The sequence below is a fragment of the Linepithema humile genome, chromosome 4 (genome assembly GCF_040581485.1).
Source record: "Linepithema humile isolate Giens D197 chromosome 4, Lhum_UNIL_v1.0, whole genome shotgun sequence".
Taxonomy (NCBI): Eukaryota; Metazoa; Arthropoda; class Insecta; order Hymenoptera; family Formicidae; genus Linepithema; species Linepithema humile.
The window spans coordinates 22,198,768-22,212,359 of record NC_090131.1 but is presented as its reverse complement, the minus strand read 5'-3'; the positions used below and the strand labels follow the sequence as shown (position 1 = coordinate 22,212,359).

Below are 13,592 nucleotides of genomic sequence, written 5' to 3'. Positions count from 1 at the left end.
TTGTTTTTTTCCACTGAGCTTATATATATATATATATATATATATATATATATATATATACAGGGTGATTCAAAATAACCGTATGTCCTTAAAGGGACATATTCCTGAGCGTATTCTGAGACAACTTTTCCTTTGGCAAAAGTTTGTGCGGAGCTTAATTTTCAAATTATAAAAGAAAATAGTTAGCATATCGTGAGTTGAGTACAAGAAATAAGCAGGGGCACCGCAACTCACCGCCACGCACGGGTGTTTACGTGAGGCGCCTGCTACAATCAGCTAACACTCATGATACACAATTATTCGAAAAACACGTGTTTCTTTTTTCGAGTAATTTTCACGCATTGAGTGATTAGTAGTGATCATTAAATAAATTCCTCGTTTTATCGATGAAGTGAGTGAACAGAGTGAATGTTGTGTTTTGAAACGTGAAACGTGAACCATAAGAAAGTGGAAAAACTTTTACTCGATATGGATCTGTCTCATCGCGGAAGAGAGAGAGAGAGAGAGAGAGAGAGAAAGAAAGAGAAAGAGAGATGCGTATACGTATTTGTGTATCGTGAGTATCAGCTGATTGTAGCAGGCGCCTCACCGCGTGAACACTCGCGTGTAACGTGAGTTGCGACGCCTCTGCTTGTTTCTTGTACTCGACTCACGATACGCTAACTATTTTCTTTTATAACTTGAAAATTAAGCTCTGCACAAACTTTTGCCAAAGGAAAAGTTGTCAGAATACGCTCAGAAATATGCCCCTTTAAGAACATACGGTTATTTTGAATCACCCTGTATATGTGTGTGTATATCTAATTATACTAAATATATGTCTGAAATAAATAATAAAGAGAAATTTTCAATAAAATATTAAAATAATATTAAATTATTTTTACAATTATTTATATTTCTACAAAATTATTGTAACTTAAAAAAATCACAAGCATTTCATAAAACAATGCATATTTTTATAAAAAAAAGACATATCACTTTAATGATATGCAATACAAAATTATCAGAACACGTTTTTATTTTACGCAAACGTTCCATAAAACTGAAATTTTCGAAATCCGACATTTCATACATAATAAGTCAATTTTTTTCTACTTGTAAATCATTTTCTTGTTATCCGCTATAATACTTTCTTAGTTTATGGAGTTGATAAGAGGAATTGGTTCAGTAATACACAAATCTAACTTTATTCACATTTTTTTTGTCATTTCTTTCCGCTGAATCATCGAGGAAATGATTTTGAGAGAACAGAAATCTCTGCAATACGAATAGCAATTACAGGTAAATATGTACAATAATATATAATAAGTGATGGTTGCCCTTCTTTTTCTTCTTCAAAAATCGGCTCGCTTCGTTTAGCGACAATCAATCCATCAGCATTTTAATCCTAATAAATCGCAAAAACCAATCTAATCTCTCACACGCATCCATCTCCATCTTTAGCATTAATCACTATCGATCATCGAATATCGCGACAGTATCGACGAATTGACAGAAAATGCTCTTCTAATACAAATCATCAACTTTCAAATCACTAATCAAACTCTCATCATTTCGGAATCATCGCGCAAAACTCACGCCATTCAATTAATTTCAACGATGCAAGATGTTTAAGCATTTCTTTAAAAAATTTTCTTATAATAATTTTAATAATTTTTTTTTCAATTATTTAGATTCTACAATTTCAAAATAGCAATTCCCATACCGCAAACATCTTGCATCGTTTTTTAATATTCGTTTCACCCCTAACTTTACCCTATTATTGCGACCATTATGTTGCACTCTACAATTTTACTTGCACTTAACTTCTTTCGCAAAAATTCATTTTTTATTGTATCTTTTCTCTTCCTTTCTCTTTCTTTCGCAGATTTTAAACGTATTCCAATATCTAAAATCGTACACTCTCACACACTCTCACATTCGTTTAAATATTACATTGTAACATTATATTCATCTGTGTTTCTTTCAAATCTCTCCCTTTTCATAATCTTTCTCTCTCTTTCTTTCTCGCATTCACTCTCTTATCGAGTCCGACTGCTCGCGAACAGGTTTAGGTGAAATAGGCTATCTGTATATCGAATTCAGAATTTTATATATTTTAAATATACATTAGTTATATCAATTGTGGATTAGACTAGATTACTTGAATTTTAATAAAATTCAAAATGAATTATAAAGTAGTAAATATATGTATGTATGTTCGCTAAATGTATGCTCGAAATACATAGTTAATTTTTTTTTCACAAAACGCATTACATATTTAAATACTCACTGATTCCTGAATAATTGTTATATTGTCATTTCATAATCATTTTGTACGAATCAATTTTTATCTTATTTCTTTTTCTACTGTGTATGTATTTATATCTGATTATACTGAATATATAACGAGATTAAAATATGTATTTTTTTTTATCAATATATAAAGATAGATATAAAAATAAAGATAAAAACGATTCAAAGATCGTATTCTGTCAATAAAACAATTGTTTTATTTCTTCTATCATATCATACGAAAGAATTAAAAGATATGATATATTTTTCAAAAAGTTTACGAAACATAAAATGGTCTTAACAATTCTGACGTCGATTGCACAGTTATCCCACTTCACCCTATTTTAAACAATCGATGGACACATTTTGAGATGCAAACTTTAGACTTCAAGACAAGCACTCAAGACATATCACTGGACGACATGACGCTGTTAAACTGTCATTAATCCGAGCTAAGGAAAATAACCGACGAGTATACAATTAGCCCAAACCACAATTACTCCACTTTACCGTACTTATTACGATTCATCTCTTTTTTTTTTTTTAATTTTTTTTTTATTTTTGTTGCTAGCTTGCTTATTAATCTCGCCTCTCGACGTCGATTTATTTATTTCTCTGTTGTTTGGATCGTGCTTTCATTAACAATATGCCCGCCGACTTTTGCGTGTAACCGTAAAGGCCCTAGATCATTGAGTCACTCACATCTTTATCTCCCTACTCTAAATCCATAACTCCTGTATCGTTGATACTTTTGGGCTATTCCTTGAATTTTTAAAACATCCCCACTTTTTTTTCATTACAGATCCATCTTTTTGGACCCTTGAGGATCCTTTGATCCCTTTAGGCTATCCTTGGATCTCGGGACGTTCTTAGATCTCTGATACCCCTCCTATTATTCTACACACTGCTCTTGTGAATCTTTAAAAGTCTCGAAGGAAATTATAATCAAATCCTTGGAGATACTTCTGAATTGTTTAGATCCACAAATCTTTCAATTGTCGGATCATAAAATCTTTACATTCGAGACTCTTAAATTTTTGAAATTGTAGATCCTATCAAACTTGAGGAGTTAAATCTTCGGATTTTTTTAATACTCGATAAGAGTCTGGATCCGAGATAAAACTCTAATTTTGCGAGGAAATAGTCGTCTTACTCCTTGCATGAAGATGTGATAAATCTCTCTCATCTTCATCTTTAAAATGTTTCCCCCTGCTCGCTAGAGAATCTCTAGGATCCTTCGATCATCGAAGCCTGAGGACCTTTGAGTCTCGGGTTGTTACGCAAAAATTGACGAGACTATGCAACAACCCTAAATATCGGGTCTCTCGCTTAGCGAGGACATTCTTCGCCATTATTATCTTTTCCCCTTTGTTTATCACACGCCATTATTATCATCATTCTCGTACTATGATCCTTTCTTTTTCTCCCTTCCCTATATCTTACACTGCCAATTTTGCTCAAAGATCATCCTCCTATTATTTGTGTGCTTATTATTTCGTATAGAGAATGAGAGATAGGGTAAAAATTTTTTTGCGCAAGATTCGCGTGACTCAACAACGACCGAGAAAAGGACCGCACTTTTCATCTGAAGGAGTATTGCCACGCAGAATATGCACTTCTCTCCTCATTCCCTCGTCCTTCTTTTCTTACGCTTTCTTTTCCGATTTTCTTATCTTTATCTTATTTTCGTTACATAACTTCTTACTTTGTATTCTTTTATATAATTCTTTTAAGAAAAATTACTTAAACATACCCATCGCATCCAAAAAATGTTTGGTACCGACAGCTTTCTTTAGTTTTTTTTTTTTTATTTTTTAATATATTTTATTTTTTTTTATTCTTCACTCCTTGCAAGTAAATTATTTCAATATACAAAGTATTAATTACTCATTCAAAATATTATATAATGATTACTCGAAATAGCTTTGATTATAACTAAAAATTTTTTAGAGATACTCGACTTCAAAAATATTAATAACTAATAAAATTAAAATTTGCAAAATTTATACTACTGACAGTACTTTCTTCGAAGAGTTCCGAAAATGGGAACTCTTTAAAAGAGGATGATCTTCGAGACGCAACATGTCAATCTCGACCTACAAGGACTTGAAAAATCTGTTATCACACTTCTTTTTTAGTGTGTACTCTCCGTCTTCCTTTAATTATCTAAACAATGAAAGCGACAAAACGATGAAGGTGTCCCCGAGTGACACTTCGAAGGATTAATCGAGATTAAATTCAAATTTAATTCATCTATTGTCAAAGTAAAATTTAATTCAAAGTCATATCAATCGGAATTAAATTCAAATCTAATTCATATCTGAATAAAGCTGAATTAAAAATTAAGTCAATTTTAGATTAATTAAAATTAAATTCACATTTACTTCGCATATTTCCAAAATTAAATTCAATATTGTTTATTTATTCATTTATTTATTAAAAAATTCTTTTCAAAAATTAGCCAAAATTACCTAAAGAAATAATATCAAGTCATTTAAAAAATAATGTTAAAACTGAATTCAAAATTCACTTGTATATTATTGTATTTAATTTTAACTCAAAGTCATAATAATCGAGAGTGATATAAATTCGAATTAAATTTTAAGACAATAAGATTTAATCGAGATTCAATCCAAATTGTGCTGTGAAACAAAAATTAAAATTTTACTCGATTAATAAAAAATTAAATTTAAATTTAATTCGCATCCTGCTAAAAATTGCATCAACTAAGTTTTACCTACGTCCTTTAAATCCTTATTACGAGTACTGTAGTAGTGTAATAGTAGTAGTGTAGTAATAGCAGCGATAGTAATAATAGTTATAATAGTAGTAGTAGTAATAGTAGTAATAGTATTAATAGTAGGTTCTCCTTTTTTTGTTCCTTTTTCTGCTTAAGCATCTTTTTTTAATCCTTTAGTTTTTCTGATTTCTGATATTCTAATAGACATCTAAAAATAACACCCATTTTTTTGTTTTCATTACTATTTGTATTTTTATTCTCGGTTTCTCCTCTGCTTTTCTTTATCTCGAGCAAGTGTTACTTAAGAGACTTCTTTTATAAAGAATCCTGCGTTTCAGGACCTCCTCCACGTTCAAGTCTTTATTTTAAAAAAAAAAGGAAACGATGTGAGCTTTCGAAGATTCAATAAATATTGAAAATAGCTAGCAACAACACATAATCTCAAAATGTTTCGATATTGACTCATATTGGTTAACGATTGATGTTGACAATAATTAGCGTTCATTTATGATGATCAATAATTGGCTTTAGTATTAATTAATATTAAATCCAATCGTTGAACAATATGTTACAATATTAAATAATGTTAAAACCGATCATTGAATAATGTGTCCCAATATCAGAATTGTCTATTAATTGGCTATTAATCAATATTAATTATTATTTGTTAACAATCGCAAGATGTTGATATTAATATCAATAATAAACATTATTATTGTCAATTAAATCTGTCGAATTACTTTTTTTTCATGTCACTTTAGATCAATAATTTTTACAGGTAAAACTGTTCGCGGATTTAAATTCTTGAGCACAAGACGAGCGCAATCATCAAATTGCGTAATTAAAATTTAATCAGCCAATTAATTAATGACAATTAAATCTATATATATATAATTTTTAATTGTCATTATAATTTTAACTAAATTTTAATCTGACAGTTTAATTTTAATTGTTGTTTATTTTGTCAATTTTAAGAACATGTCAATTCTTTCTATTTTTATCTTTTCTCTCTTTTCTTTTTAGCTTACTATTTTTCTTTTATCTTTTTCTTTTGCTTTTACTTTTATTTTAACATGGTAAATTTTTCGAGCCTAATATTAAATTAATAATTTTAAGTTTAGTTTAATTTTACAGATTAGACAGATAGAAAAATTTATCAATATTTTCCAAATTATTGTTACTTTTCTTTTTTCTCTTTCTTTCTTTTTTTCCTTTTTCTCTTTTTAATATTAAATTATCGTCTAAAAAATTATATGAAACTAAAATATTCAAAAGTCTCAAAACATCTGATATAATGGATAGCGACAAAGCAATAGAAAGGAAAACTCGACTGTGCTCAAATTTGATTTAACTTTAAAACCTTTTAGAAACATTCAATTTTTTAAATTTACATTGTCATTTATTAAGTAGATGCAAAAGATTTATCATTTTTTACTAAGTTTCGTTTTAAATAAATTTATTAAGTCAATTTGAAAACTAAATCAATAAATAATCTTTTCTTGACAAAGATATATCAAAAGTAATATATTATATAATATATTTCAATTTTTATTATATTTTATTATTAAAAAAACATTATATATATATATATATATATTTTTTTTTTTTAACTTTCATTGATAAAAATTATTTCAAACTAACACTATTAAATTTTCAATTTTAAGAAATTTTACCTTTTACATCAAATCTTTTGCATCAACTTCACACACATTCTACTCTGTGATATTTAAAAATTAAAAACATTAAATATATATGTCTTTTAGGACGTTTTCATCCTTAGATTAATATAATTTTTCGATAATTTATCTTGAAAAGAATTTACTTTTATTGTAACAACCCCAATCGTCGTCCAAATTGCTACATCCCAGAGTTTTGTTGTTTCCAGTTCTAATATAATATTGAATAGCTTTTGGCAAATTTAAAAAGAAACAACATGTTAAATTTAATTATTTAATTCATGATTATTCGTTTTCATTGTTTTTATTTCTAACAAAGTTACGAAAAAATTCTTTATAGAAGTATGTATTTCTTTCTTGCTAAATGTGTTTCCTGCGATTTTTTCTTCTCTTTAGAAAGATCATGTGGTAATTTGTTTTCGCATATTTTAACCCATCAAAAAAGCCAAGATTATAATACATAATTAATATACGACTTTCAATACAGATATTTACAAAAAATTTAATTGATTTTATTTTGCAAAGATTTTAGATTGAATTATGCAAATACATTAAATATGTTTAAAAATTATAAAATAAATTTAGAAATTAAATAGTTTAAGAAAATAGTTACTAAAATCACATAATTCATAAGAAAATTCCACTGAATGTATAAATTACATTTTTATTAAAATTCTTTTTTCTTTTATTGGCCGTATAAATGGGTTAAAATATAATATATGTGACATATTGTGCGTCACAGAAAAAATCTTCAGAAAATGTTTTTAATTAATTAATCAATTTGCTCGTTTAGATCTCTATGCAGAGGTCTCGTTTATTTTTGCGCTTATTTATTTATTTTCTTTTTTCTTTTTTTTTTTTTATTTCATTGTAGAACTTTGTAGTCATTAATTTTTTTTTGTTGGTTCTTGGTAGTTCCCTCATTTGTCCATCGCATATTTTTTATTTCTTTCAAGGACTTTATTGCTTTGGCGTACGAAGATCAACGGTGTCATTTCTATTTCGAGTTATTTGTGCTTTGATTAATAATTGGTGACAAACAACAGCCAACATTGTTTTTCTTTAAACAGATTAATAATTCGCAGAGAATTAATAAAATTGATTAATCATATATACTCGATGTAGACAAAAAACATGTTAAAGTATTTACTTTTTCAAATCCTACTAATCCCGAGAACAATCCAACAGATAATTTTACTAATATTAATTTTCTTAAAATAATAGAAAAAAAACTGCAATGTTTAAAGAATGTTTAAAAAATATATAGAAAATTAAAAAAAAATTGTCGAAAGACAGAAGCAGGATCGCACACATTATCGCAGTCAAAGCCCGCCGCTTATAATTGTGATGTGTTTGCCGCGATAGATTCGTGCAACAACCAATATGATTGCGATTTAACTATAAACGATTGTTGATACAACAATCGATATACAATTCAGTATTAAAAATCGCGGCGTGCCTCGTTGAAAATATTTCACTTGGCTTGGTCTCTTTCGGCGGGATTTGACTTTGTGAATTTTTATCACTTTAGCAATCTTACTTCCTTTTGTCACCTATCTTTGTTCCGTTGACTGCTGCCTCTTTTCCTTTGTCAATGTGTATTTATGTTTATGTGTTTTCACGTCCTTCGTCTAATGACCGTCTAGTAAATTAATTAATAATATTAGCAGTTAACCCTTTAACTTATATTTAGCTTATAAATTAAAAGTTTATTTAAAATTCTTAAAATTGTATAAATTAGAATTTAAATGTTAAGGTGAATTTAAATTAATTTAAAGCTTCAAAAAATATCTAATATTAATAAATTTTTATAAATTAGATTTTTTAATATATTTGAGATTTCCAATTCCTTTACTAGATTCCTGGATTTTAACAATTTCGATTTAATTCATTTTAATTTTTTGATTCTAAAATATTATTAGTGTATATAAAGTTTCTCAATTTTTTCGATTTTTATATGCATGTTCAATTTTTTGGATTATATTAAATTTTAGAATATTTGCTTATTATGTAATACTGTGCAAAATATATACAAAAAAAGTAATCAATAAGAAATTAAATTATTAAAAAAATTTGAATATTCTTAATTTAAAGAAAAGTTTTATAAAGTTTCTTAATTTTAGATAATTTTAATTTATTTTTAATTTTATTTTAAAATAGAGCATTTTTTAAAATAATTTTAATTTTATATATCGTCAAAGTTTTCAATGTTAAATGTTAAATATCGCTAGAATTTTCATTTTATCAATCAATTTTATTGCGTTATATTAATAATATAATACTGCATTATAATAATATGAAGACAATAAACAAAGAATAAACTAAATAAAATAAAAAAGAAAGACATAGAGACGTATATATAAAGATAGAAATCAAAAAATGAAATAAAAAGTAAAATAATACAAATAAAATTGAAATAAAATATTTTCAAAATAATATGAGTTTTGTACATACAGGGAGTCTTATAGTACCGATTTATGTGTCACAGATTTCTTTACAGGTCGTAATTATATCATACTTAATTCATCAAAAAATCTATTATTTGCAAATCTTTTCTTTTGCAAATTGGAAAAATTGTGTTTCATATATGCTTTGCCAACTTCGATTATTTCCACTCTAAAAACTAAGAACAATCTTTAAAGATTAAAATAATTACATTTCCTCTGTTTTTAGATTCCTAGGGAAAAATGTTAATGAATAATGTTATAAATAAAACATTCTATACAGGATTTCTCTCACTACTACTGGCTTCTGCATTTTAATGGCAGGTTCTCCAGCCAATTTGCATATCCTATGTACGATGAGAAAAGTTAAAGGGTTAACCGACGGCATACATTCTGAGAGGGAATATTTTTCGAATTATGCTCATCAAAATAGTTACTTCCAGTCTGCGAATTAACGTCCGTCTTCAGAGATCATCTATTACATTTGGTAGTCAGTCTATCCATTAACATATCGTCCAAAGCCGACCTTACAAAAGAATCTTCTCGTCCTCCTTTGTCCTTTAAGTCGAGAATTCCTCCGACTTTCGATACATTTTTCAGATTAGGAATAAAAATCGCTATAATTTCGCCGAGTTTACTTTTTATGCTGTGATTATGCTCATCTCATATCGATGTCATATTTGTTGAGATAATATTATTTCCCAACAGTTTTATCTATTTAAGAGACAAAGAATATCTAATACAAAAAAACGAAAAATGAGAAAAGACATTTCAGACATTTTTGCAAATTATTTAAAAGTATTTTTTATATATTTGCACAATTGTGAAAAATGTCGATGTAATGACATATTCCATATAAAAGCAAGATTAACTTACTATAACATCAAAATGCAAACTCAGCAAAACTATATTGGTTTCAATCCACAATCCAGATTCTTTGTTTCGTATATCATTCGTGAATGATCTAGGAATAATCAAAGATCATCCTCGTGAAAAAAGAAACGCATCACATAAAAAGGTGGTAACAGCCCCGAGAACATCCCACGAGGGATTTGCGGAATTTGTACTCTTCGAAAATGTATTAGAGTGTCCCTTATTTTTTTCAAATTTTTCTTCAGTTACATATTTCTTGAATAAAAAATATTTTTGATTAATAACATGCATTTCATTAATTTTTTACATTTTTTTAGTTATCTATAAACGAATTTCATGTCCTTTTTTGCAATGACAAATTGCATTAAAATGATAATGCGGTTTTAAACAATTTTCGATCTCTAATTATTATAAACAAATTTCCCGGAGGCCAAAAGTCACTGAAGGATCTATTTGTAAATAAGAGACACCCTGTATTTATGTGTATATATAATGAAACATCACTTACACCGTAATATAGTTATCAGTTTACTTTTTTTGCTTTTTATACTTTGCTTTGCTCACTTAATTATAGAATAATGACTTAACACATACGTGTAGGTGTGGATGTAAGTGTAAGTATAAGTAGGTAAATGTGTGTATTTTTTATGTATGTGTTTGCATGTATATGAATATCCACTCGCTTGTTTTCTGTGTAAGTTTCTGCATTGTAGTCTATTAATTAATCGCAATTCATTATTCATCAAGAAATCTGCCATTTGTCTTTGTCCTATCCTCTTTTTCATTTTCTAGAAATTCTCCCACTCCTCTATTTTACGCGGTGTCAAACTTTTGTTGATTTTTATTCTTTTGGGTTTTGCAAACATGATGACGGCGCGGTATTTGTTTACTTAATAGATTTATTTAATTAATAAAGTTGTTTGTTTGCGAAGAGTGTTTGTTTAAATGTCATTCTATGGAAGAAATCCGCGGTTTAGTTTCGGGAATGACTTTATATCTAATTAAAATAATTTATGCAATCTTTTAAGTAATTCTAATTTTTATACATAATTTTATGCTATAAAAATAATTCCATATTTTATAACCTTAACATATTACAGTTAATTCCAAATACTGTATATAATTTTCAAGTTTTAAAAATTGAATAAACAATTTTTTATAGATAAATTTATAGAATAATTTTATTATAATTCATCCAATATATTACAAATTATTTTTGATAAATAATTTCGTCGTTTTAAATTGGGCGGATTGCTTCATAAATATTTCCAAAACTTACAAAATTAGTTGAAAAATTGAGAATGTTTATGAATCAATCTGCATAGTTTAAAACAATAAGATTAGTTAGTTACTTAATTAAATTGTCCAAAATAAATTTCTAAAAATAAATCTCTAATTTTATCGAATAATACGAAACTAAACCGAGAAGGCGCGTTTCGTCAGTAGTCAAGTATCGAAATGGGAAATTGACGCCTTATTTTACTCGGTTGTACGAGAATTCAAGACCAAGTCTGCAACGAAACAAAGAACTTCCCTACATTTTCGTTTAACATTCTTGTAACTTCCGTTTTTCACTTAACTTCTTTCTTTCTCTCTCACACACACACACTCTCTCTCTCTCTCTCTCTCTCTCTCTTTCTTTCTCTCCCTCTCTTACACATCTATGCTCTCTCGATAAATCTGTTCCTTCTTAAAAATATGTACAATGCTGCTGCGATTTGTCAGCGCTCGATAAAATTTACAACTGCCTTCATTATTCTTCATGTTATTCTTCACGTTTTTTCAATCGCTTTTCGTTTTTCCTCAGCTTTCTTTCGAACCTTTTCTTCCCTTCTATTCTTGTCTCTTCGTGCTCCTTTCCCTTCATCTGAGATTAACCTTATAGAAAAGCGCTGGTTCTCTTCGTTAAACTTTTCCAATTCCTTCTTTTTTCTCCTCCTTCTACTTCTTTTTAATCCTCTTCTTCTTTTGTTTGTGCTGCAATCTGATCTTCCGTTTTCCAGAACATTTCCAGATGTTGTTCTCCTCTAAGAATGTAAAACATAATTCGCGACAAGACTTATGTTTTACATATTCTGCTTTTCTATTCTTTTTTTTTCTTTCGCTCAACTTGCTCTTCACTTCTCCTATTTCTTTCAAGTTTATTGACGAACGTTTCCGTAGGATAGACCGTTTCTTCTTCTTGTCTTCAAATAATTTTTTGTCTTCACTTATCAAATTAATTGATAGATTATTCCTTTTTTTTTTAAGTCAGCTATTCAACTTCTCCGCAGATTTCTTTTTAATGGATGCATCAAAGACTTCTCTTGTCTCTTTTACATTGTAGGCTAAGACCAAGATGATATCTTTTTTTCTTTTTTTAATTTTATTTCTTCATGCCATAATATTCTCTAGGGTTTGCATAGTCACTTCCTAACGACCGATCTCCTTTGATTTCCTCGATGATTGCCGAAATCTCTCCCATTTTTTGTAGGTTCGCAAAGTCGAGCGATGCGTCAAGGACTTCATTCTCCAATCTTCGCCAGCCAGGCCATTTTGGAAGGACAAAGTTGTACGAATATGAATCTAAATGTGTATTTTGTGTGTATTATGTTTAAGTGTGTATGAATCGATATCTCGCGCGCCGTCAATTTTCGTACGCCCTGATGAATCTTTCTTCTTTTCGTTCTCCCTCCCCCTCCCCTGTCCTTTTCTCTTTTTCTTCTTTAACCGCTTCTTCTTTCGCCGCCATCACGCCGCCTGTTTGTCTGCAAACAGCGCAGAGGAAGCAATGTGAGAATTTATTTGTCCAACATCTACCCTTGCCCCTTGCCCACCCCTCTTCTCTCCCCGCCCGCTTTTACGCTTGTCACCGACTGCTATTTTTTTTTGCTTTTCCTTCCTTTGGCGATTTACGATCCTATACTCTTAACGAATTCTCTGTATTTAGCATATGCTGTTTTATTCATCAATCAACTACAAGAGATCAACTGCAAGTAATTGTGTGACGTTACGTGATCTAATAATTAACTTCGTAAGCAAAACACATTTTAATTTAAATATAATTTTTTCATTGAAAATTAATATTGGCTTCTGTAGAATAATAGTGTTCGCCTGCGTCTGTTTTGTTTAAGATCTAATTGACTTGTATACGTACCTAAAGATTGTCCATCTCGGAAAGAGTCAGCCTGGAGGTGGACATTGCGACACCGCTGTCGCTACTACTTTGTACGCTACTATGATCATCGGTGTCCGATTGATTGCTCGTGTAACCAATTACGTCCACTTCATCTGTAACAAAAACCAGAGAATCTCGTTCATTGTCGTGATCAGTGAGAGAACAGGACGATAAAATACTCATTTGTATGCGCATCATACGCGACGAACGAGCAAGCCACATGCATTTACCAAGACTGAAAATCGTTTTTTTAATTTTGACAAAATTAATTTTTTAATATATTATGATTAGTAAGAAAAATAGACAAAGCTGTTACAGAAAAACTGACGGAAATTATGCACCAACATCTGCTACAATCGGGACGAGCAGTTGGTGGCGCGTCTAATATCTTCCGAAATGACAGCCGGTTTAACATTTATCATGCAAGA

At 29.1% G+C, this 13,592-nt stretch overlaps 1 protein-coding gene across 2 annotated transcripts in view; it reads right to left on the bottom strand.

Annotated features, from left to right (window-relative positions):
• Positions 1–1,163: 1,163 nt before the first annotated feature.
• Positions 1,164–13,592, bottom strand: part of LOC105670956 (max dimerization protein 1) — a 43,169-nt gene continuing 30,740 nt past the window's right edge. For both annotated transcript variants that reach the window (XM_012364732.2, XM_012364739.2), the window contains exons 7-8: positions 13,144–13,277; positions 1,164–12,754 (exon numbers count right to left, since the gene is read on the bottom strand). In XM_012364732.2, coding sequence (XP_012220155.1) covers positions 13,144–13,277 — 134 coding nt within the window. In that variant the 3' untranslated portion in view covers positions 1,164–12,754. The remainder of the gene's footprint in view (positions 12,755–13,143; positions 13,278–13,592) is intronic.